Below are 25447 nucleotides of genomic sequence, written 5' to 3'. Positions count from 1 at the left end.
TGTCTGTTCGGGAGACGTTCATTTCACAAAACCATCATGCTGCAGTTAAAATTAGGCTTGCTTGAGCATTAAGTGTAGTTTCAAGTTCTGGCTTTCGTGTGGACGTGTTTTTAAAATGTCAATTGGTATTACTAGTTAGCTGTGACATAATGTATGATGCCCAAAGGCATAGGGTGTCTTATTCATTGTGAAACTGTGTTTTCTTAATGGCATGAATCACACTGAAGGCCTAGAATTTAAACGCACGGCCTGCCACTGCTAGATATGGATCAGGTCCCTCCATCCAAGTCCAAGTCTTTGGAATTTAATAAGCACACCTCTTCTCAACAAGCAATACGATTTGAGTTATCTTTCATGTCCATAACACACATATCTAGGGTTAGGGGGTTGAAAAACAAACAACGTGAGAACAAAGAGACAGAATTGAGAGAGAGAAAGAAAGAAAGAGGGAGAATTTGTCAAAACTGTCTCATCAGAAACATCAGTGAACAGAGGCTAATGGCCATCACACTCCATTAAATTTGAGTGGAAACCACTGATGGACACATGCAAGCGGATTCATTAAACCTGTTGAAGGGATCAATATGCCAGATCCTTCAAAAAGGGACCTTCTGTGTCAGGCTAACCGCCGGTGTTAATTTTATCTGCCTGCAGCACAATAGGGGTCGATCTGCATAGGAACAAGAGAGGACGTCAGAGACAGGATCTGCCGGACCGAGGGGCTACGACTGAGGAAGCAGAACCATCTGTCATCAGCAATAAACTGTGGCCACCAGAGGTAATTGCATTATGGAGTTTGAAAGCTTTGCCCTTACACTACATAAACCCTCTTTTTGTTCAAATTTACATGACTGTTTTTATGTTCAGTGTCCCAGAGACCCCAATGATGTATATATAAAACTATACTAATTTTAAAATTAAACGGAAAGTTCACCCAAAAATGACAAATCTGTCATCTTTTACGCACCCTTGTGTAATTCCAAACCAGGATGACTTTCTTTCTTCTGTGGAACACAAAATATGTTAGACAGAATGTTGGGTTTAGTAAATCAGGGTTTAGTGCCCAAAGTAACCCAGATTTTCTTTCTTTCTTTTTTTTTTTTTTAAGAAAAGGAGGGACAAGTCAAAATAAATTTTTGTGGAAATCAAGATTATGCCATTGTATTGAACCCTGAACATTCCTTTCATATGATCCTCTGACCTTCTCAAAACTGATACTATCGAAGCTCTAACCCTCTGTTGTATCACAAGGTAGGGATGCACTTTTCAGAAATGTGACTGGTATCCCTTCTAGTAACATTGTGTCTGTTTGGGGTCAATCTGAAAAAAAAAAAAAAAAAACAATAATAATAATAATAATTATTAATAAATAAATAAATAAAACAATAATAATAATAAAAAATAAAAAATAAAGTTGACAACTGGCAGGAATGGACTTTACCTTGTGTACAACAATCAGAAAATCTGAAGCATTTTATAAAGTTTACAAATTTTGTGGGATATTACTCTTATTACTCTGTTAATTGTTATATTTGAGCTAATAAAAGGGTCTTGACTCCAAACAGAATATAAGAAATAATGCTGCCTTCATGTACTATCGGAATTATCCTGCTTCCCACATCTGAAGTGGTATTTACAAGTACAGTTAGTGCGTTCGAGTGCTTTGTTGTCAGAAAGAACAGGAAACATTGCTGACGCCAGATTCATTCATACATATTTCTTGAGGAACTTTTATTTTGACACCATAATACACATTTTCCAGTTAGCTTGCTGACGATAATGGAATTTTGGTCAAATGCATGCTATTTTTAGAGTAAAAATGTAAAATTTGCATCAAATGGTTGCTGATATACATAAATGAATATGATTGAAACACCAAGCTTTAACAATTAGCTGTATTTAGAAAAATGAATAGAACCAATCATTCACTACAGAAACCATACTCTCCTCCGCCATGTTGAAAGTTTACATATCCTCGGAACTCGGACACTCAGGTATCAAAATTTTCTAAGTTTCCCAGGCCTACTTACATTTGAGGGGTCATTCGTGTGCAACTTCCAAATGGGACACTCGCATTTACGATAATTCCGACAGCACGATATGGCAGCATAAAAGGTTTGACATTTTCTCAAATGGTGCATCAAGCACAATGCCATTATGAAGACACGTATGGTGAAAAAAAAAAAAAATCAATTCATATCCAATGGAGTACGAGGTGCATTCAGAATAACATAGCAATATTTAAATAAGCCAGGCCTATTTTCCTTGGTATTCCGCACCATGGGTTATGCCTCAGTCTCTTGACATGTTCCCTCTAATTCCTGTTCCTTGTTTTTAAGTGAGAGAGTGAGCGAGATTCCTCTCTCACTGTTCAACAAAGCCTGGGCACCTCACATTCACTAAGATATTTCAAGACTTCCCAGCTAAAATCCCTGCTTAAGTTAACAGCATTTGATCACTGTGCTACTGCTGGCACCATTTATCAAGAAGGTATTGCCATCCCCTGCATACAGAGTTTCAAACTAACATATTTGCAATCAAATATTTAGTCAAAATGGAATGACGAAATCCCACATCAAAGCAGTTCATAGTCACTTTTCATGTGCGCTCACGTTGGGGCTTTTCCCACTGGGAAGCCAGAATGGTAAACAAGAGCCAGCACAGGTTTTAAAATAAACAAGCCCTGACGTCAGGCACAATTTTCTATTACAGCAGTTAAATTTAACTGCCGTACTGAGCCCTAACCTCCATAATCACTTAAAGTTGCATCGCTTTTGGCCACCGGTCATGCATGGCAGTTAGCCAAACCCCACAAACAGAGGGATAGCATAGCAAATGTCTGGAACAGTGCCCCTACTGAGATATTTATTATGTTACATTCAAAGCACAGTGAGCGTAAAAGTCGTACAGACACACACCATCTCCTGACAGACTATACAATATGCTCTTAATAACGCTCCAGAGAATCGAAATGGGAAAAGATTAGCATGGGACATAGATTAAAGTGTCACTCTTCTGCCCAAGTACACAAACAGAGACACGAATGTTTGGTTAAATACTTGGCCAAATGCTTTGCAAGCGCACTGTCTTGTACTGTACATACATACAAACCTCAATACTCAAGGGGGCAATATACACTACCGTTCAAAAGTTTAGGGTCACTTACTCATTCTTTATTTTTTATTTTTTTCACATTTTAGACTAATAGAAAAGTCATCACAACTATGGAATAATAGAACTGGAAATATGGGAATTATGTTGTGAGAAAAAAAAAAGAAATCCAAAATAAATCAAAACTATGTTATATTTTAGCATCTTCAAAGTGGCCACACTTTGCCTAGAATTTGCAGAAATGTACTTTTGGCATTTTCTCAACCAGCTTCTTGAGGTATCACCCTGGGATGCTTTTAAACAGTATTGAAAGAGTTCTGATCTATATGTTGTGCACTTAGTGGCTGCTTTTCTTAATTATTCGGTCTGAGTCATCCATTTCAAAAACTTTTTTTTTTTAAATACAATTTTAGTTTTGTAATTAAATAAATTAATATGTTGGCACAATTATATTTTTGTCTACAAAACTAATTTCAAACATTTAAGCATACGCCTTTAGATCAAAAGGTTTTTAAGATCATGAGAAACATTTCAGGCAAGAGACCCCAAACTTTTGAACGGTAGTGTAGTTACCTTCAAATGTCTGTGTCATTAAAGCTGATGAGTTATTTAGGTAGACTGCTATACATGTTGACAGTTTAACAAAAGCTATGCCTCAAATCACATGAGGTATATACACTGTGCACTTACACTATGCACTCGGCCATCTAGTTTATGAATTTTCTAAGTGTAGTATCGTCTTATATGGAACACTGACTTTTTTTACTACACAGAAGCATTTGGTGTTTTTAAATGCACGTAATGTGTCGCACCTAGCTTTTGTGCATTTGCTAACCACAGTTCAACAATTGTTATCTGAAATATCTTACATATTCACATATCGTGAGGTGATGGTAAAGCATTCAACTCACATAAGCAAGGTGCTGTCTTCATAGAGGTTTCACTAGTTACCAGTATTACTTACAATTGTTTTATCAGGCCAGCATTGTGGCCAGATGACCCCCGTGGCTTCCGCTAAGTAGGGAAAGCTGTGACTAGGGTTGCGCGGTTTACCGGTACTAACGAAGTATCGCGATACCAAAAAAAAAAAAAACACCATTTGATAATAACATTTAATGAAAACATTTCAGTGTGAACACATTACTTACACTACAAAATGGCATAGAATAGTGCAGAAGTATGTAATTTGGGACACAGCTTAACTTTAACTAACTTGCTTAACAAGATTGTCTTCAAACTGTTGCTGCTCCATGACAGTAGTTGACCTGAACATCTGACCATATAAAACGTTTCTGCTAATGTCCTCTATACAGTGTCCCCTGTGAGAATGCAGAACAAACTTGAGTTGCATTATGAAGTGCACCCAGAGTCCTGACACATCGAAATGCAGCTGCGCATTAAATGGAGCTTTTACGTTCATTTATGTTCACATGTTTGCATACAGTGTTTTTTCGGGCCTTAATATTGGTTAAAATATTTGAGTGTAGATTCCCAGGTGTATGCACAAATATTACCCTATATGAAAAACCTTGTTCTTGCTTAGCATGCCAGTACGGTTCTATACCAGCTTTTGCGGTCAGCTACACCATTGTCATGAAGATGAACTCACACACGAATACACCACCTGAGAGTCTTTTGTCTAAAACAGAACTGAGGAATGGTGGCAACTGTGGATGAAACCCCTGAATACTGACAGGAGTAAATGTGTATTTATAGGCATGAACATATGACCAAGAAGATATGAAAAGTTGCAGTCATCTTTAGAATTACTGTGCGCACATTGTACCAACTTTTGTAACGAGACTGTAACAAGTCACTGAGTCCGGCCACACCCTCCTCCTCATCACAGTCACATTTTAATTACACTGAAAAAGGGTGTAATAATATAACACATCACCGTTTTGCTATTTTGTTTACTTTCTATCAACCAAGGATTCCTTTATTTAAAGGCATAACTCCGTAAAGTTGGTGATAACATTCTCACATTATTAAATTACCCCATGGGGAATTGAAGGGGAAAAACAATACATTTGACAGCTTTTCTATTCTTGAAATCATATCAAAGTTCATCCCAAACAAATATATATACCACTGAATGAAGCAACTTGGTTATGAAGGCGTAAAAATAGCTTTTGTGTTCTTTATCTGTGTCAGATAATCAATTGTAGCAGCATGTTCTAAACTCACCATTCTACTCAGACTAAACTATATGTCTATTTCCACTGTATAGTGCATATAAGACTCATTTGGATGGGCCTGTTGTGATCAGGGAAGGTCTGTTATATCTTTATAAAGCCTACAATACAGTTTCGACCCTCCTCGTGTTTGAAATTGATCCCGGGGCCCAGCACAACTACCAGCAGTTAATTAGCTCAAAATTTCCCATCTTTTCTGAGGCTTCAAGAGTCCTATGATGCAAACATTGGGTCTTGCTGCAGGACACTTCAACAAAGCCTAACCGCAGATGCTCTCTTTGAAGCAATAAATAGATAAATATCCAGATCAGAGGTGACATATGAGAAAACCAAACTGGAAAGTAACAGGCTCTCTTATGTTGCTTTTGTTAACCAAATGAGCTTAGACCAGATAAAGTCAACTATACAGTAAAATATCATTTTGTGAAATTACCAAGAGCCCCCAAATGTCCTGTTAGGTAATGAAAAAATGAACAGACCACTGAGGAAGGAGCTTGTGATTTAACATTTCAACATTTAAATGTCAAGAAATACATTACCATCTACAAAACTGCTAAATTAAATTTTATTGTTTTGGGGCCTAGTATAAATTTGTGTCTTCAGGTTCAGATTATATCTCATTGCAGCACTGACATATCCTTCAATTTTCTTCGATAATTATCAACAAAGCAAAGGCTTATCTCTGAAGCCGAATGGGCACAAAAAACAATAGAACTGTCATTGAGCGCTGACCACACTACGCTTGCAGAAGATTTCTGACCTTCAAATTGAAAATATATGAATAGAAGGGATGTTATCTGCTGAAGCATTGATTAGACCCCTTCTGACATGCTTTGATATTGCCTCGGCAAGGTATCAATATGACCATGGCCCACTCTTGAAGCATAGTCAAATTGATTTCTGTATTATGAGTTTTATTTTAGCACTATATTCTTCTGAAGTTCAATCTGATTAGTGTATTGCTGATTTAATACTGACGAATCTTGGCATGAATTGCTTTAAATCAAAATAATTTTGACCAATAAAATAAAAACAAGCACAAGAACCATTTGGAATTACTTATAAACAACAAAAATCAATAAATAATGCAGAGCTTATTTTAATTTCCTAAAATGCTCTATGAGGCTTTTGGATTTCTCCCAGTTTTATGTATTGCATTGCATATTGCCAATTTACTGAAACTGAGCCATCTTATCACAGCCGAATCTTATTAATATATTATTGTTTTGAGATAAGAAGGTATGTGAGGCTTACAGGATTTTGAATGAAGAATATTATTTTTAAAATAATATTTTAACCTGGTAAGTTGATAACAGAATAGCATCAGAACAAGGTGCTTCCTACCTATTATCTTAATATTATGAAGTATATTGTTATTAGGCCCAGAGCACAGTCTGACAAGCACTGAGGACAGTGCAATAGCCCAACGGATCATATGTGTCATGTTCAAAGAGACGGCTAGAGATGATGAATGTACGGTTTCACCGTAACAACTGCACATGTCTGCAACTCCTAGGTAAACATACACAAACAATAGGAAGGAAACAATATTGGCAAGAGAGGTTGTCCTCCCAGCCCAATATTCTTAGAGCACTTACAATTGCATTTAATAGTATGTCATTAAAACAGTGACATCACTTCCTGCTCTTGTTGGAAAGTCACCCTACCGTTAATGGATTCTTTTTAATGGTACATTTCTCTGGTCCACTGTGATAAGTCTACCTATCAAATCAAAGCTGGACATTTAAAATAATAATAGTAAAAAATGGAAGGGACCGATGATGCAGCTTATAACAGTTACTGAATGAGCCATTAAGGTTGTATTGACATACCACATTATATAATGCGTGCTAATTTCCCATTTAAGCATTTTCAAAGTTAACAAGACTGAGCCTCAGTCAAGGCCCAAACATACTCTATGTAAGTACGTGAATGCAGACGCATCTTGCTACGCAAGCACGATTTCACTGTGTTATGAAATGTGTCATAACCTAACGCAAGTACTTGCTGTATTCTCAGCATTGCCTCAAGGGGCGCTACATTGGATTTTCTTTTTTCAGTCAACAACTGTCATGGCGGAGCAGTAATTTGAGGAGAGTCTTGACGAACAAGTTAGATTATACAAACATATTTTCTGTCATCTTTTCAGCAAATACAAAAGAACACACTCCTCAACAGTTGACATGTTGACTCCGCCACATCCGGTTTCGTGGCATCTAAAAAACTCTTTCGCCCCCTTCTGGTCTGAGGTTTGTAACCGCCAGAGAAAATCAAGAGTACATGTAATGTATTTACAATGGGACCACGCGTTGGCGAAGTGATCCCATCTGCGTACTTGCGTGAAGTATGTTTGGACCCTTAGGGTAAAATTTTAAAATAGACAAAGATAGAGGAAAGATATAGAGAAGGCAAGGAGGTAAAATGTTCACCTTAGAATTGACTGCTGTTAACATAAATTTTGATTTGGTCCTTTATAATTAATCTCCCTGCGCAGCAGCTTAAAACAGTAATACCTACTGCATAAAAGCATACTTACTGTATAACGGCTGCTTTTCACTCCAGAAAGAGTCACTGGCCCAACTATTCATCATAGAAAGTGTGAAAAGAAAGAAAAGTACTAAAAGTCTCCCTAATATCAGTGTTTAACATGTGAAAAGATTACACAAAGGCCCTTTTTAAGTAAATATAAAAAATTAACATGACAGATATGGGTAGTAAAAATTCAGAAACCCCACCTTCCATTTTTATGTTCACTGATGAACTCTTCTGCAGTTGTACAATTCCTTCTGAGACATGCAAGTTTTATTACGTATGATGGAAGTCCAGCTTGGGTTAGTGGGGTCAGACTTGGTAGTGTGTCTCCTGAATCTTTGTTGTCTTCTTCTCTGTATTGTCTCTTTATCTGGCAGCAGAATACCATCAAGACGGAGATGCTACTGTGATATGGGCATCAGCAATGCTTTTGGACATATGCTGGTTCTATCTTTTCAGCAATGTTTCCATATGATTTTTGTAGCAACCATTTACCTGAAAATGGCCTGAAACCTCTTGATGGTGAAAAGGTTCCCATTCAGCTTTAAGTCCAAAACACTACCACAGTCTGTATTACAATCTCAGAAAAGCAAAGATGCCAATATGCAGAACTGACCGAGAACACTGAAAACAGCTAGTTTGAGTAGAACACCCTACAGTATTTCTCTATTCTACAAGTCGAATGATTTGGAGAGGTCAACGAAGGTCCTAAATAGGTCCATATGTTGTTTTTAGCACACTTCTCTTGGAGATGTGCCATGAAAATCAAGTTGACTAAACTCCTGTTATGAAGCCAGATTATCTGACAGGATAATTTCAGTGCCAGGACTTTTGTGTTTCAAAAGGTTGTGGTCCATTTCAGGGGCATAAAAGAAGCATTTGAAAGTTTTAGTAGTGTTATTATGACCAGTGCTTGAAGTGGGGTGGTACGCAGCAGTACCCAGTACCTGCACATCTATAATTTACTCTACAGAGTATCGGCAGTTTTTTCTTGCCTACCAACACTTCTGAGAGTCTCCTGGTACGATGTAATGTTTTTATTTAATGTAAGTCAGTGATTTGATATGGCCTGCCAATCACTTTTATCTGACCTTCCAAATGATTTTAAAATCACGGTAAACATCCAAACGCTCTCTGAGCAAAACTCAGCAGTGAGTTTATCAACACTCATCATGTGCAACAGTATCGGTGCTCGTTAAGCTATCCATGATCCAGTTCTGGAGGACCGTGCGCATTTAAGCTTGTCTGGACATAGTTCAGTTTCACTCTTCTCCAAAACATGAAACAATAACCTTTTGGTGAGCACATTTTATCGCGTCTTATTTACTCAAATGTATTTATGCATATTGCTTAGCTGCTGTGTGCAATCAAAACTACAAACTTAAAAAAAAGCTGTTACAGAAGTGATGTCAGCTCATATGCACAACCCTTTTTCACAAGAGGCAAAATGATGATGAAAACTGAACCTTCAAAGAAAATACATAGGAAAATTTGCTTTTTTCTCCATTCTTTTCTGTAGTGCTCGTAAAAAGATTATGTGAATTGTCATTGAACTTGCCTATGCATATATCCTGACAGTGTTTGGTTCTACATCATGGCTTTGCAAATTCATGACCTGAGAAAAGTCTTGCAGGCCAGGCTGGAGGAATCATTCATACCCTCTGACATTAAAAAAGCAGTTGGATAGGGACCTGGGTAGCTTAGCGAGTACTGACGCTGACTACCACCCCTGGAGTCGCGAGTTCGAATCCAGGGTGTGCTGAGTGCCTGGTTGCCTGGGAGGGTAGAGTCACATGGGGTAACCTCCTCGTGGTCGCGATTAGTGGTTCTTGCTCTCAATGGGGCGCGTGGTAAGTTGTGCGTGGATCACGGAGAGTAGCATGAGCCTCCACATGTGGAGTCTCTGCGGTGTCATGCGGACACGTGATAAGATGGCCGTGATAAGTAACCGCGCCACCAAGAGGACCTACTAAGTAGTAGGAATTGGGCATTCCAAATTGGGAGAAAAAGGGGATAAAAAAAAGCAGTTGGATGCCCTGTGTAGCGAAGACGCCGAGGCAGTTGTGTTAAGCTCCATGTGCAGTTTAATAAACGTATGAACAGTATAACAAAGTGGCAAATAAAAGGATAAACGACAAAACAGGCAAGGGTCCGGTACACAGGAGACAGTCCAAGAAATGCAAACCAAGTAAACTCGAGAGACAGAGGGGTAATCCAATAAACAGGCAAAAGGTCCAAAAACTCACAAGCAGGCAGGGAAATACGATAAACAGGAAGGAGTCAAAAACTCAGGAAGAACAGGAATGGTAATAATGCTCAGAATTGCAGACTAGGCAGAACAAGACTTCGCACTAAATGCAGGTAAACAGAGAACTTAAATAGTCTGGGATAATATGAAACTGGTGAGTGAGCAATCAGTCTGAGCGGGGGATTATGGGAAATGTAGTTCGTGAAGGGAAAGCTAGAATTCAGGAGATGGAGACCCCTGGCGGCATTTTGGAGAGATAGCAGATGCTGCAGGTGTAACAGAACTCTGTCCTCAGAGTTCATCCAGGAACGCTCCTCAGGGCAGCATCCCTCCCAGTCAACCAAGTATTGGAGAGTCCGACCCCGGCGTCGAGAGTCCAGGATCTTGTGTACCCGAAAGGCCTCCTCTCCATCAATGAGGAATGGAAGGGGTCTCTGGGGGTCTTGAGAGCCCTCCTCTCTCGGAGGCGCCGAGCATATTTTGAGCATATTCGGCCCAGAGAAGGAAGCGGCTCCAATCGTGCTGATTCATTTGACAGTATGCTCAGAGAAACTGACCTAGGTCTTGATTAAGGCATTCAGCTTGTCCATTAGATTGAGGGTGATATCCAGAGGTTAGACTCATGTTGATGTTGAGCAATTTGAAGAATGCAGACCAGACTTGGGAGGTGAATTGAGGACTACGGTCGGAGACAATGTCTTCTGGTAGGCCATAGAAGCGAAAGACATACTGGAACAGGTTCTCGGCACATTCCATAGACGAGGGGAGCTTGGGCAGAGCTCCAATCTACAGGCCTTAGTAAAACAATCCACCATGGTTAAGATGGTAGTGAAACCCTGGGAGTTGGGTAAATCCGTGACAAAGTCCACTGCGATATGAGACCAAGGACGACGAGGGGCAGGCAGGGGCTGAAGGAGACCAGACGAACAGATTTAGAGGTGGCACAAACATTGCAATTTTTAACATAGTCAGCGACCTCTGTCGCTAGGTTCTCCCACCAAAACCGGTTTTGCACTAACCTTCAAGTAGCTTGTGCACCTGGATGCCCAGAGCAGGCCGAGTCATGAACCCACTTAAGATCTCTGTTGCGCAAGGATCTGGGAACAAAGACTTTATCAGGAGGGCAGTCAGTGGGACTGGGTTCTAGATTCTGAGCTTGGGTGATTTCAGCCATAATGTCCCATTGTACGGGAGCAACAATGAGTGTTGGTGGGATTATCGGGGTCACGGGGTTGTTGCAGTTAGTAGACAAATAAATGCGGGACAGGGCATCTGCTTTGGTGTTCTTGGAGCCGGGTCGAAAGGTAATGGTGAAATCAAATCTGGAGAAAAACAGAGACCATCGAGCTTGACGGGGATTTAGTCGTTTAGCAGACTGAATGTATTCCAGGTTGCGATGATCCGTGATAACCAGGAAAGGATGACAAGCTCCCTCTAACCAATGCCTCCACTCCTCGAAAGCCACTTTCATGGCCAAAATTTCACGGTTGCCGACATCGTAATTCTCTCCACAGATGACAACTTGTGTGAGTAGAAGACACAGGGATGGAGTTTGGCGGGAGATCCTTGTCGTTGAGAGAGACTGCACCTACTCCTGAATCAGAGGTGTCCACTTCCAGTGTGAAGGGTCGAGTGGGATCTGGATGATGGAGAATGGGTGCAGTCGTAAAGCATCATTTAAGATCATCGAAGGCTTGACGAGCAGAAGTTGTCCAGATCAGTTTCAGAGCTTTTCCATGGAGCAAAGAGGTGAGTGGAGCAGCAACCGAGCTGAAACCTCGGATGAAATGTTGGTAGAAATTTGCAAAACCAAGGAAGCGCTGTAGTTCTTTGACAGACACGGGTAGTGGCCACTTCAGCATGGCTTGCACCTTAGAAGAGTCCATGGTGACTCCCTCTGGGGAGATGACATACCCCAGGAAAGAGATGGTTGATTTGTGAAACTCACATTTCTCCATCTTGGCACACAGTTGGTGTTGAACAAGGCGGTTGAACACCACTCTGATGTGTTGAACATGTCATACAGAATATCATCAATGTAGACAATGACCTATTTGCCATTAAGATCACGAAAAATATCATTTACAAAGGCTTGAAAGACAAATGGACTGTTGGAAAGTCCGAAAGGCATCACCTGGTATTCGTAGTGGCCAGTGTGTATAGAAAAAGCAGTCTTCCATTCATCCCCCTCCCGAATGCAGATTAAGTTGTAGGCATTACAAAGATCCAGTTTGGTGAAGTTCTTGGCGCATCGTAACTGCTTTAATGCTGCTGGTACCAGAGGGAGAGGATAGCAAAACTTGATGGTGACTGTGTTCAGGCCTCGGTAGTCAATGCATGGACGAAGACCCCCGTCCTTCTTTCCTATGAAGAAGAAACCAGCAGAAGCAGGAGAAGTGGATGGTCGAATGAACCCTCTTTCTAGGGACTCCAATATGTACTCCTCCATAGCTTTAGTTTCAGGTTCTGATAAGGGGTATATTTGTCCATGTGGAGGAGAGGTGCCCGGCAGAAAGTCAATGGCACAGTCACAGGAACGGTGAGGAGGAAGTTGCATAGCCTTTGATTTGCTGAATCTGGAGATCCAAATAATAATGTGGCAGAATCGACGTCTCCTTCTCAGCAAGGATAGTCGTGGTGCTTACAGGAGGAAGAGAGATGGGTTGAGGAAGGTTGAGGCAAGACTGAAAACAGGAAGCACTCCAATGAGTGATTTGTCCATCTCTCCATGAGATCTCAGGGTTGTGAAGTCTCAGCCATGGCAGGCCAAGAACAATCAGGTTCTTAGGAGAATGAGTGACTAGAAATTGAATCTCATCATAATGAAGAAGTCCTACTTGAAGACGGATGGGTCGGGTGATTTGTTGAATCTTGCCAGACCCCAGAGGTCGTCCGTCTAGTGCTGACATGCAAAGGAGGGACACAGGGAACAAAAGACAGGTTGATATTCGTGGCAAGACCCAGGTCAATAAAGTTACCTGCAGCCCCTGAATCTAAAATGGCAGATACATGATGTTCATTACCTAGAACATGTAAAGTAACTGAAACTTCAAACTGGTCGATTAGAATTAGGTTTGAAAGTTCCAAACTCACCGCCACGTCCCCCTTCCTAGGGGGACGAGTAGGGCAGGCAGCCAGTAAATGTTCCACCCTAGTAATACATTTAACTAAATCTAGTTTAAATAATAGAGCTTAATTTGCCCTATCGATTTGACTGGCTCTGTTTAAATGGAGAATGCTATTTAAAACCAATACAATGTCAAACTGTCTTGTTTTAAAGGAACACCATATCAATACTTCAAGGTATGGTAATAGATTATTTCCAAACAGTTTATGTAGATCTCTTTTTACACCACATGCCCATTGGTTGAGTGCAAGACAGGCCTTGATGTGTAAGATGCATGTCCAGACAAAAATTATTTGAATATTTGATAATTAGAGTATTTTGACTTTTTGAATTGTACTCAATTGGGTTGTGTTTAGTTAAAAAGCTTTACTCAAGTACATCTGAAAAGATACAATTTTTAATCAAAGAAAAAGCAACTAACTCAGTTTCACCATGAAACATTTAAATAATTTCAGTGAAAGGGTATTTATTACAACCAACATTGACATTTCATTTCTTAGGATAAAAAACACTACTTAAGGATAAACGCAACGGTGCAGTTTTCCACGCAGAGTGTGCCATCAATCCATGTCGGACCTATTTACTCTGAGTCTGCAAGTCATCAGTTTATTGTCAAAAGGAGAGATTACCTTCAGTCTAAATCTGTAGTTTTTACTTAGGAATCTGAATATATTGAGCAAATATGCTTTAGAGAAAACATTGCTACGTTGCTAAAAACATGCCTTTCCGTCTCTCTCCCATTCTCACAGGGACCAGACGGCAAAAGGAGCCATGTCATTTAAACTTACAGAGTCGTGAATATATTTTTTCTGCACATCAAAAACCTTCACTCTGCAAAATTATTTATCTGGCATTCCTTGCATCTAAGAAGGCTTTTCTTGCATCTCTCATTGACTTGCTCTGTCATCTTGTTAGAAATTGAAAAATGTAAATGAGAGACAAACTATGGAAGCTGCGTGCTGCTATAAGACCTAGAATATTAACTTACTAGAGGCCATTATGGGGTTGTCAACGAAATCTACAGGGCGCTTTTTAAAATCACTTGGCCTGTTGCTGATATATTTACAAAAGGGATGGTAGCTGACATAAAGGAAATAAAGAAAACAGCTCTCTTATGCACTTTACTGCCACAGCTTAAACAATTTTGCAAGCAATTTAAGAGAAGCTCTGTTGTTACTTTTTTGGTTTCTTTGGCAGTGCTTTATGGTTGTCTGTTACAAGATATACTCTTTTCCTCATTAGTTATTTTTAGCTGCAAAGGAACACACCAACCCAATTCCAAAACCACAGTTATTATAAGAGCTTGTTGGTCATTTGGACAAGCCATGGTAAAGATGCCCTTGATCTTAGGCTGCCTGGGGAGGACAGGGGTACCCATCAGCTTAAATAAGGCTAAGGGTGTGTTCACACTTGGCAGATTTGGTTCGATTAAAACGAATTCTGGTGCGATTGCTCTGTTAGTGCGGATCATTTGAACAAGTGTGAACGCTGCCATCCGAACCTTGGTGCGCACCAAACAAGCGGACCGAGACCGCCTGAATAGTGGGTCTCTGTCCGCTTCCAAATGAACTTTGGTGCGGTTCGATTGATATATGAATGCAACATGGACCAAAGACGTCTAAATGGACCAAAAACAGGAATTAATTTGCCTAATACTGACCTCAAGCATACATAGTTCTTCTCATCATAGGAGCTATGTTGCCCATTACAGTTCGGTACAGGCGTCGGAACCGCCGTCAGCCGTCCTTGCAGCATATTTTCGTTTGTGTGAGCAACGGAGGAATTCCTGGCACTGTTTTAACTCCTTTACACATTTTATTAGCTCTTCGTTTGTTCTCAGCTGGTAAAAATACCACCATATATACATACATTTTCTGTGGAGGGACTTGGACTGGAACAGCATTGGTTCAAAAGTGCTGAAATCAGTGTGATCCAATGGAAAACACGTAATATTGCGTGCAGCTACAGTGTGGAGGGACAATGTTCTTGCTTCCTTTACCACACAGTTTGATCTGTTACTACTGGCGAACTAGCTGCTGGCATAGGGACCCCTTCTTTTCATTCCCCCATGCATTTTACTTATTACAGGGCACTGTTTTCCTGAGGTTTATCCATTGAGGCTCTCAGTATAATCACTACCTTGGTCTGCAATGTTCTGACCAAGTAGGGCCTATACCAAAAATATCATTATCATTAAAATATCATGTGCAGAGAGAACTAGCTATTTCAGGTGTTTTTTTTTTTGTTTTGTTTTTTGCCAACATACATGTTAAACAAATTGCTAACACAATGTTGTTTCAATATAGATACAAAATATGTAAGTGCTCGAGTGTTGTAAAGATTGTAGGTGTAAACTGGCTACTGCATGTTTCATCTACTTACTATTACATGTAAATTATGTCATCTACATACCATTCATCTATTATGTTACATCTACTTAAGGTGAAGTGTGTAATTTCTGCACCACTAAATGGAACTGCAAACTAAATGACTGTTTTAAAACAGGTTTTCTGAATATTCCACCCAACTGCCATTGGTCAGACAAACAGAAGACTATGCCCCAAACCAGAGACTACTTAACCCAAGACTAACAACTTGTTTTAAATTGAATAAGAAAATCTGGAACACCCAATATTGCTGGCTGGACCAGCCTGAAAAAATGAATGGAGTTTTTTAGCCTAATCTGGCCTAAAGAAGCAGAATTTATGATACCTTTGCTGTCAGATTTTTCAGCTGATTTGAAATATGGTTTTTGATCATAATCTTGACCAACCGTTTTGAAGACTTCAAACTTTCCACATTCAAGTAGGTAGAAGCTGTACTTTTCTGCCACTTGTAAACATAGCATAGAAAATAGCTGCCCGAGAGCATTCTCAAGATGGCCGCTGAGAGGACTTGACTTGAAAGGGACTTTCTCACACCATTGGTCAAGCCAATTTTGCTATGTTGGACTGGTTGGGATGTTCAAACAATGTTCTGAAAGCATCAAAGAGCCACAGTTTATACACTTCTCTGGGAAATCAACCTACAAATAGCTTACTTATTGTCATATATGCTTGAATAGGAGAAAGTTTTTTAACATTTCAAAATTCCACTTTAACCATTGGTTCCCTATTTATCTTAACTATCATTATTCAAATTCCAAATTTACTAGGGACAATGTATATAAGATGTTACGAAAGGAATTTGTATTAGGTTTGGACGCCACATAGAATGGTTCTCAATCCAGAGCACTAATCTTGTGAAATACACCTCATGCATTCTCTCAGTCAGATATCAGTGCTGATTATGCATCCAAGTTGCTGCTGGTATTATCTAGATAAGCTACAGGGTCAGGATAAATAAGATGCCCTGCAAGGTACTGGCCTCTGGGAGCTACTCTGGGTGCCAATAAGATGTCAAGAGTCAGATCCTTCCCTGAAACAGCATCAAAAGCTCTTTAAAACACTAAGTTATATTGTCACAACACCTGATTTATGGTAGTTGTTTTTGGACAGCTCCTGCATCTCTCAAACTTTAAACCAGATGTCTGCTTAATTCCACAGGCAATGAGATGGGCTGTAGGGCATTCAAAGAATGTCTGTTTAGGCCGCTGAACCACAAAAATCTTAATATGCAGGTTTAAACAGGTGCATATTTCTACACATCTCACACTTACACACCATTGTTCCCTCAAAGCTATATAAGTTTAGTCACACACTTCGATTGTTGCTCCCACACAGATAAAAAAATTGCAATGTGCAAAAGCAGAGTGTGGAAAATAAAACTCTTGAATCAAAACTTAATGAAAGAGCATTGTTTCAACTGGAATCCATTTATTTTACGCATTGAACCGATGCTGTAAGAAATATTCTTACAAAAATATGCTGCAGTGACCATTCAAAATGAAAAAAAATCTTAGAACAATTCAAGTTCATAGAAGCAATTGGAATTACAAAATATACTGACACATGGAAGCCCACAGAGATCATGCATTATTATTTTTCTGCCTTGTTTTCTCAACATCATAAAAACTTATCTCGACAAAACAAGTTATCTTTCTCTAGTTATTATGACAGAACATTGATATATGGCCTATGCAATGCCTAACAATAACTAGTAATATACCAAAATGTTAGCCTAATAATGAAATGAACTATTTTGAATGTCTTTAATTTTTATAGTTTTTTTTTATTATTTTTTTTTATTTTTTTTAATCGTGCGACCCCGTGTCCTCTTGCTGTGTTTTTTGTCTTCGCTTTACGCTAAGCATAATTTAATTTCATTTAAACCAAATGATCTCAGTTCAGGACATCGTGGGCTGTCATTAAAAGGTTAAACTTTTGATGCACTTTGTGCACAATTTGTCTTTGTGAGAAATGCCAACATAAACTACATCTAGTAAGAAATCTCATGAAGTTTTTACATTGAAACCTGTTTGAGTCAAAAGACTTAAGTCTCTAGTTTCATCTGATATGTCATTTTGAAAACTTAATCGATTCATCGCAAAATGGCAAGCTATTAAACACAATGACTATGTTCGTGGACTATAGGGCTATTTTTCTTAGAAATCCTAGGTTCACTATGCGTTATCACATTGAGAATCAATGGGTTCATCCAAAGGCTCCAAAATGTTGCTTTCAGGGGCTTTATATGCAATTAGGATGAAAATAAGGTGCATTTCGAACTGTTCTGAGACCAGTGCAGACAGACAGCAAAATGGTGGTTAAGTCATTCACTAAATAGGGAGCAAGGGAGCATCCTATAGCTTTCCTATGCAGCCATATGTGTTCACTCCAAACTTCTGAACAAAGTTCCGTTTCAGGCTGAAGACAATGTTTGGACCACTCAACATGGTTGGCAGACATGGTACAATGGTAGTCAGATTCAGAATTTATAATACTACATTTTATTTTAATATGGTTGGCAGTGACTGGATGATGCTGACGTCTCAAAAACATGAATAACCAACACTCCTGGAAACATAATAAACAATTTGATAAAAACAAAATCTGACTTTCTGTATCTTGGTAATAGCAAACACTGCACACTGCACTAATACATTGGATGTTTCTGCTTAGGTTGCCAAAGGTCTGCAGAATAGAAACAGAATTTGCTCAGCAAGAACAAAAATTAAAGGGTACATTAATCCTCACTGTGCCAAATCTATTCTCATTCACACCACTGCCACCTCTCCACAGACCCTGTTCCTGAAATAATCTCCTCGTCCCAAATCCACAACCTCAAGATGCCTGTCAATGGACTGGAGGTCACAAGAATCCAGAACGGCAACAGAAAGTGGGACATGCACCCAAATATATGCCCACCCAGCACTAGAACAGTTACCACATCCTGCTAAATGGTTATGTCTCTTCTCTTACCAGTGGGAAAATGCACAAGGGAGTGCAATCCGTCAGGCACAATTAATGGGATATTAAAAAAGAAAAAAAATCCTTTGATCTGCTGAAGCTGCAATTCAATCCACAGTACATTACTCCAGACAGACAGGTCTATCCCGGCCAAAAAGAAATGCTATTGATTTCATACCAGTTCTCTAAATGGTGACGGCCTTCTTAATTCTCTCTCTCTCTTTTTTTTTTTTTTTTTTTTTGCCATGCTCTTTTATTTATCCCTTTCTCTTGATTACTCTGCTCAGGGCCCGTGCTGGCTCTTGGCTACCTCCCTTCAGATGTCAATCGCAAGCCTGCCCCACTCACGCTGAAGTCTTTCTGGGTAATTAGAAATGAGAGCCAGTGAGTAAGCACAATGGTCAAATTGACATTATGGATGATGGACAGGCTCATGACAGCACAGGAGGCTGGCTCTTTTTGGATCTGGCGAGGATGTGTCACTCTGGGATTGTGTGCTAATGTGTGGTATGTACTGTAATGAGCATGCCACCTGTGAGGAAATATTGTTGGGGGGGGTTGTTGTATGGGGGGTTGAGAAGTCGATGCCCTGCTGCATGCATCTGTTGACAGGTCCAGCTGGTGCTCTTACTAAAGACACTGCAGCATGTTAACTCCCAGGATTTCAAGGAAGAAAGCAGACAATGCTCCATTATTGCCCTGGCAAAAAAAGGACAGGCAAAGCTCATTTGCTGCAAACTAATAAAAAGAAGTAAAAAGCAATTATATGCACACTAATTAAAATCTTACTGAAAAGATGAGTTGCCTACATACTAGGGCTGGGAAAAAAAAATCAATTCTGTTACAAATCACAATTCTTGAGCCAAAATTTAAAATCGTCTCCCTGACGAAAAATCTATTTTTTTTTTAGTTAATAATAATAAAAAATAAAAATAAAAATAAAAAAACATGTTTATCTTAATGCTACAATGATTAATATACAAAGCTATTTGTGCATGGTTCCACATAATGGGTTTTCTCTCTAATAAGTTTTGTCTCTTTAATTCTTTACGTTTAGTCCTTTAATGCACAGCTCTTGCAGCCATCAAAGCACCGTTTGTTAACTATCGGACATCAAAATCCTCAGTTTATTATTATGCATAATCCAAAAATTTATTTGAGAGGTGTTTTGGAGAGTATGTATTTGTTACATGTCATTCTGCAGATTTTGTCTGACACTGCTTTAATAAATAGTTTAGTTGTAAAAAGGCTTATCAAACTGTTGGATGCCGTAAACTACATGTCGCGCAGTGGTGGGTAATTTTGCTCATTTACCCGCCACTGCCGACAAGAAATTCCGCTAGATACAAAAACGCATGCTTGAGGAATCACATCTGATTATATTTTGAAGAATAGACTAAAGAAATACGCGTGTCTGGTTTGCTTTTTTGTTCAGAGGTTTATTTGCACTTTGGCGCCAATGCGCGCAGCAATGTTAAATATGCAATAACATGCAATGACACTGGGACTACAGATTAATTGTCACGTGTGTCATAATCCAGTACAGCCCCAGAAATGGTTGGTGAACAAGTTTAATTTTAGCCTCCATCTGAATGTTGCAAAATTATCATTATGATAATAGTACTACCCTATGGCATAGCCTTCTCTCTCTTTTTTTTTTTTTTTTTTGCAACATAGGCCTAGTTAGAACTTTTTTCAATGATTGTTGAGGCTCCTGGTGTTTCTCAGAGCTGCATGGTTCAAGGGGAAAGATGTGACAAACCTGGTCCATGACAAGTTATAATAGTATGAAATTGCAACAATACAAACATTTCGAAACAATGACCAATGCTATTACAATTTTTCACAATTTTAACCCCTAACCCAAACCTAAACCTAACCATAAAGTCTAACCTTATACCCAAAACCTAAATTTTACAATGAATTTAAGAGGAAAATGACTGTTAAGCACCACGGGAAAAAAACAAAAAAAAAACAATATTGGGGTTTGGAACAAGAAAGGGAAGCGTACTACACATTATTGATATGCATCAGTCAAATAAATATGATACAAATAATTAATAAATAAATATGGAAAGAGTAAGCAGATTTATTCACAGGCATTTCCTTTCTGAAAATTAAATGTTGGATAGGAGGCTACCTAAAGTTTGATGCCTGTATTGTATCAATTTGTTGATTGGTTCATCTCTGTGGGAATAAAAGTACCTTTTTCTACGAGCCAAGTCATATGGTATTTTATGATTTCGCCATCACATACAAATTATTACGGGTTGTCATGAAACTATGTTGGATGCAATGAGAGGTCCACTGCATCCCAGAGCCTTGTAGGCACTATTGCCTAGGGTTAGGCATTCTTTCACCAGTGCGGACAGAAGACAATACTAAAATACTGTAGTGTTTAATAGTGTTTTCTGTCACTACTAAATCTACAATTCCATGATGTAAGAAATTGTTTCAGCCGAGTTGTGAGTTTGTCTGGATTGAATGTGATGACAACAAATGCGTGTTGCAAAATAATGAAAAGACAATAAACAGACAACAACAAACATAACTGGTACTACCTACTACTGCCCTGACTTGGCCCATTCTGTGCAGTAAGAGCAACAGCCTTACACCCAATCAGAATGTCACTCACCCACATGCTCCATCACGTTCCCCTTACTTAACACAAGTCAACCTGAGCCCAATGATATTTCACCATCTGTCCCATCACCCATGGCTTTTACTTTCTAAAAGCATTGTTTGCACCTATCAGGGGCTGCTGTGCCAACAGGCCAGAGCTCCCCTGAATGTGGACTCCCTAGGCTTTCATTTAAACATGAGTGGTAGCCAATAACAGTGAAGTGCTTCTGGTTGGGGTTTTGTCATATGGACACAGCAAGAAAGGGTGGGGTGAGTGCCCGGACACTACACTGTGATATATGTGTTGTGAAAGAAGTGTCTTGATGTAAGTGTCATGTTATTATTGTCTGCTGTTACCGAGGGCTGCCTAACCCATCAGAATAACATAGTGGTGATCCTTTTCAGAGTGTCTGAGCAATATTAACGATCAGAGGTTTGATGACATGCAGTGTCACACAGTGGCATACATCAACAGCCTCATTATATGTGGGGGCCAACTGCTCAGTAGCGTCAGGTAAGATTTGTGAGTTTCATTACCAAAGGTGGTTCTTAAAGGGCCCTTCAAATCATTCTAATTTGTTTGCAAGTCTAAAACAAAAACTTATTGGAAGTTTTTGTGTGTAGCTTGGCAAGGTTGGACAAGATATGAATTACAAGAAAAATCTGACTAGTGACTAATACCGATACTTTATAAATACTTTTTTAGAAAGTTATTGGATACAAACAATAAAAGGATATTGATTAGACAAAGTAATTTCATTGAGGAGAAAAAAAAAAATAAAAATACACCAGAACAACAAGAGTACTGGAGCCTTTCATTAATTGATTTTTTTTTCTTTTGCTGATGTAATTCCACGCTAACCTGAGGTTCACAGAACAATAGCTCAGGTGATGTTTGAAAGCAACTATAAACCAAGTAAGCAACACTTTCTTTCTTTACAATATTTAACCAAAACATCCCCCAAAAGCCTTAAAGGGATAGTTCATCCAAAAATGAAAATTTTCTCATCATTTATTCACCCTCATGCCATCCCAGATGTGTATGACTTTCTTTCTTCTGCTGAACACAAACTAACATTTTTATAAAAAATATCTCAGCTCTGTAGTTCAATATAATGCAAGTGAAAGTTGGCCAGAACTTTGAAGCTCCAAAAATGACATAAAGGCAGTATGAAAATAATCCATGCGACTCTAGTGGTTTAATCCATGTCTTCTGAAGTAATATGATAGGTGTGAGTGAAGAACAGATGAATATATAAATCTTTTTTTGACTATAAATTCTCCTCCCTGTCCAGTAGGTGGCAATACGCATGAAGAATGTGAATTGCCAAAAACAATAGAATGTGAAAGTGAAAGTGGCGATTTACAATAAAAAAGGATTTAAATATTGATCTTTTTCGCACCCATGCCTTTAAATGCTATTTGGAGCTTTAAAGATCTGGTCACCATTCATTTGTATTTTATGGACCTAACCAGTTGAGAAATTCTTCTAAAAATGAAAGTCATACACATCTGGGATGAAATGCGGGTGTGTAAATGATGAGAGAATTTTCATTTTTGGGTGAACTGTTTCTTTAAGACAGCAAGAAGCAAAGTAATTTTTACTTCAAAATAGTTGTATAATGCATTCAATGATGCCCCAGTGCTTTTTTTTTTACCCTTACCTCATTGCTGCTGCCCTCATTTAACCATTTCTGTGAAGAATGCAACAAAAAGAAAAAAGAAGAAAAGGGGAAAAAAAGCTGACACTTTAGTATAGTTTCAGAGCAACTGACAAGCTAATCAGCCAACAAATCTATTTCAATAAAAGAACGATTTCATGTAGTCAATTTCTCTTTCTTCACTACCAACACACTTCCCCAAAGGGACAGATGTGCAGCCATACAGTTCACTCTTTCTCCAAAATTCATTGCGTGTGAAAATGTCATATAAGCGATTATGTCCAAGAGCGTGCGCAGCATGAAAGTACTTTTCTGAAGAACCAAAGCATCCAAGATGTGGTTGAGTGTGACTAAATACAGACAAACACAAAAATAAAGTCTTATTATGCGCTCTACAGCCTTATCTAGGAGCCTGAAGTTTAACATTCCCTCAATATCCTATTTTTACTGCGTTACGGGACATACAAAATACGTTTTGCAGAAATACAGTCCACACGTCTGAAAACCGACCAGTCTCGAAGGTCATGAGTTGAACGCATGTGTAAATGAGATACGATGTTTATGTAATTTACTTTATAATCGTTCAAGGCATGTAAAAATAACCGAGCGACTGGATAATTAAGACTTTCGATTTGGTTATGCTGACAGTCACAGAATTGATGCAGGGTGAAGTTGAATGTTTCTGTGAAGACAGAAATGAACTAAATCCTCTAAGCGAATCTATTCAGGCGTGTGGGATTTGAAGTGTGACTGAATTTCCGATTTCGTAGATGTGTCTAATATGTATAATTATCTATATCCACAGGCCACGGGTATTTCTTTCACGCCTTTTCATCATTGCCGCTTAAACGATAATTACTCGGAAGACAGGCTTGAAAGAGCACCTACCACCCCCATATCCATCTGCTCGGCTGTAATAGACGGGGCCGCCCGAGTTTGGGATAGAAACCAGAGAATTGGAACAAGAATCATCTCTGGGTAAATAATCCAAACGCTCCGGATGGAATTCCACTTTCGAGTACTGAGAGACTTCATATTTTAATCGCTCCCGCTGTCTTTCCTTCCGCCGCATCCACCGTATAGATCCTGGGCATTTAACGGTCCACGAGAAAGCTCGAAAGTCAAACTACCTCACTGTTGTGCGCAAACATGTGAAACACATATCACATTGAGCCACATATATCGAGGATGGCAAAACACAGAGCGATAAATATCCTCAGGAATCCCTGTCATCGTCCAGTATGACATTCATTGTGGTCATCACGATTTACCAAATTGAAAGCTCTGCGACTGATGAGGAGTCGTTGTGGTATTCACTTCCAAAGACCCAAACTCAAACGTTCTGAGTTGTAAAAGGATCACAGACTGTGGTGAATCAACCCCCTTTGAGTTCAGCGCGTCTGCTGTCAAAGAAGAGCTGCCGCGCGCTTCGCGCCGAACACAACGGACTGAAAGCCCGGCAAGCGCGAGGAGAACTTGTATAGTTCTCAGATGGGAGGAGGGGCTGCGGGGGCACTGTCGTCCAGTTCAAACACCACTGACTGCCACAGAATTAATAACGAGCCCTTTCCATTACCTAAATGTGACTAAAGTAATGTTGTGGCAACCAAACACAGTTAAAGGGCAGTGGCGCCTGCAGCTGTATGGCTGTACGCACTGTGCGTACCATGAGCGCTACGACTGACCTGAGAAATATTTACTCTTAGAATATTTCACCAATCATGAAATGTGTCCCATATTTCTGATGGCTGTTTAAAAGAACTAACAATCAGGGGTGGAGCTAGGAGGTGGCCAGGGGTGGCCTTGGCCACCATGAACAGAAGCCTGGCCACCCCATTGGCCACCCCACTCACAATTGCCGTTTTGGTCAGTTCATGTCTTGGGCACAATTTAGTTTTTTAGAGGCGGAACCATCTCTGTACAACCACAACACACAGAAGACAACATGTGTGCACACCAAGGTCACCGCACCTCTCTGTCTTGGTGTCACTGTATCCACTCCCCTCCATTTTTGTATCCACATGCCTCCGCTTCTGTGCCACCACAGACTGATCTCTGGCCCCTGCCTGGTCACCCCTGTGAAAAACTCCTGGCTCCACCCCTGCTAGCAATGCCAAATTTGTGAATGAATAATTATTTTGAGTTGGTTCTTTTCAGTGTATTGGCCAAACGGGCTTGCAAAATGGTCTGAATCGATTCGTGATTCAGTACAATTAGTTCAGAGCGCTCTCAGTGAATCATTTGGAGCAGTTTCTCACACAGTAAAACAGTATCGGGACATTTACGAATACAGTGCTGGATACAGTGTACATTTACCTACAGTCAACTGAAACAAACGGCTGTCTTTTTGAGAGGTAATTCTGAGAAACTTCAGCTAGTGCTGTGTCATGTGAACAAGGGGCTGTTCAAACTGAATGTGTTTTTGCATCCACTCGCACTGTTTTTCAATCGTTTTCCTGGTAAACATTCGCTAGATCAGGGGTCGGGAACCTTTTTTCACTAAGGAGCCATTTTTATTTTTATTTTTGGTTGATGCATTTCTTTGAAAGAGCCATACCACCAACGAATAATTTACTATTTTCAAAAACAAAGTTTTTCAATAA

At 39.5% G+C, this 25447-nt stretch overlaps 1 protein-coding gene across 1 annotated transcript in view; it reads right to left on the bottom strand.

Annotated features, from left to right (window-relative positions):
* Positions 1-24275, bottom strand: part of LOC127430590 (matrix metalloproteinase-17-like) — a 99429-nt gene extending 75154 nt beyond the window's left edge. Inside the window, exon 1 of the mRNA XM_051680464.1 lies at positions 23733-24275. Coding sequence (XP_051536424.1) covers positions 23733-23879 — 147 coding nt within the window. The 5' untranslated portion in view covers positions 23880-24275. The remainder of the gene's footprint in view (positions 1-23732) is intronic.
* Between the last annotated feature and the right edge of the window lie 1172 nt (positions 24276-25447).

Source organism: Myxocyprinus asiaticus, chromosome 40 (genome assembly GCF_019703515.2).
Source record: "Myxocyprinus asiaticus isolate MX2 ecotype Aquarium Trade chromosome 40, UBuf_Myxa_2, whole genome shotgun sequence".
NCBI classification, from domain to species: Eukaryota; Metazoa; Chordata; class Actinopteri; order Cypriniformes; family Catostomidae; genus Myxocyprinus; species Myxocyprinus asiaticus.
The sequence above is the reverse complement of the archived record's forward strand: the minus strand, read 5'-3'. Positions and strand labels throughout refer to the sequence as shown.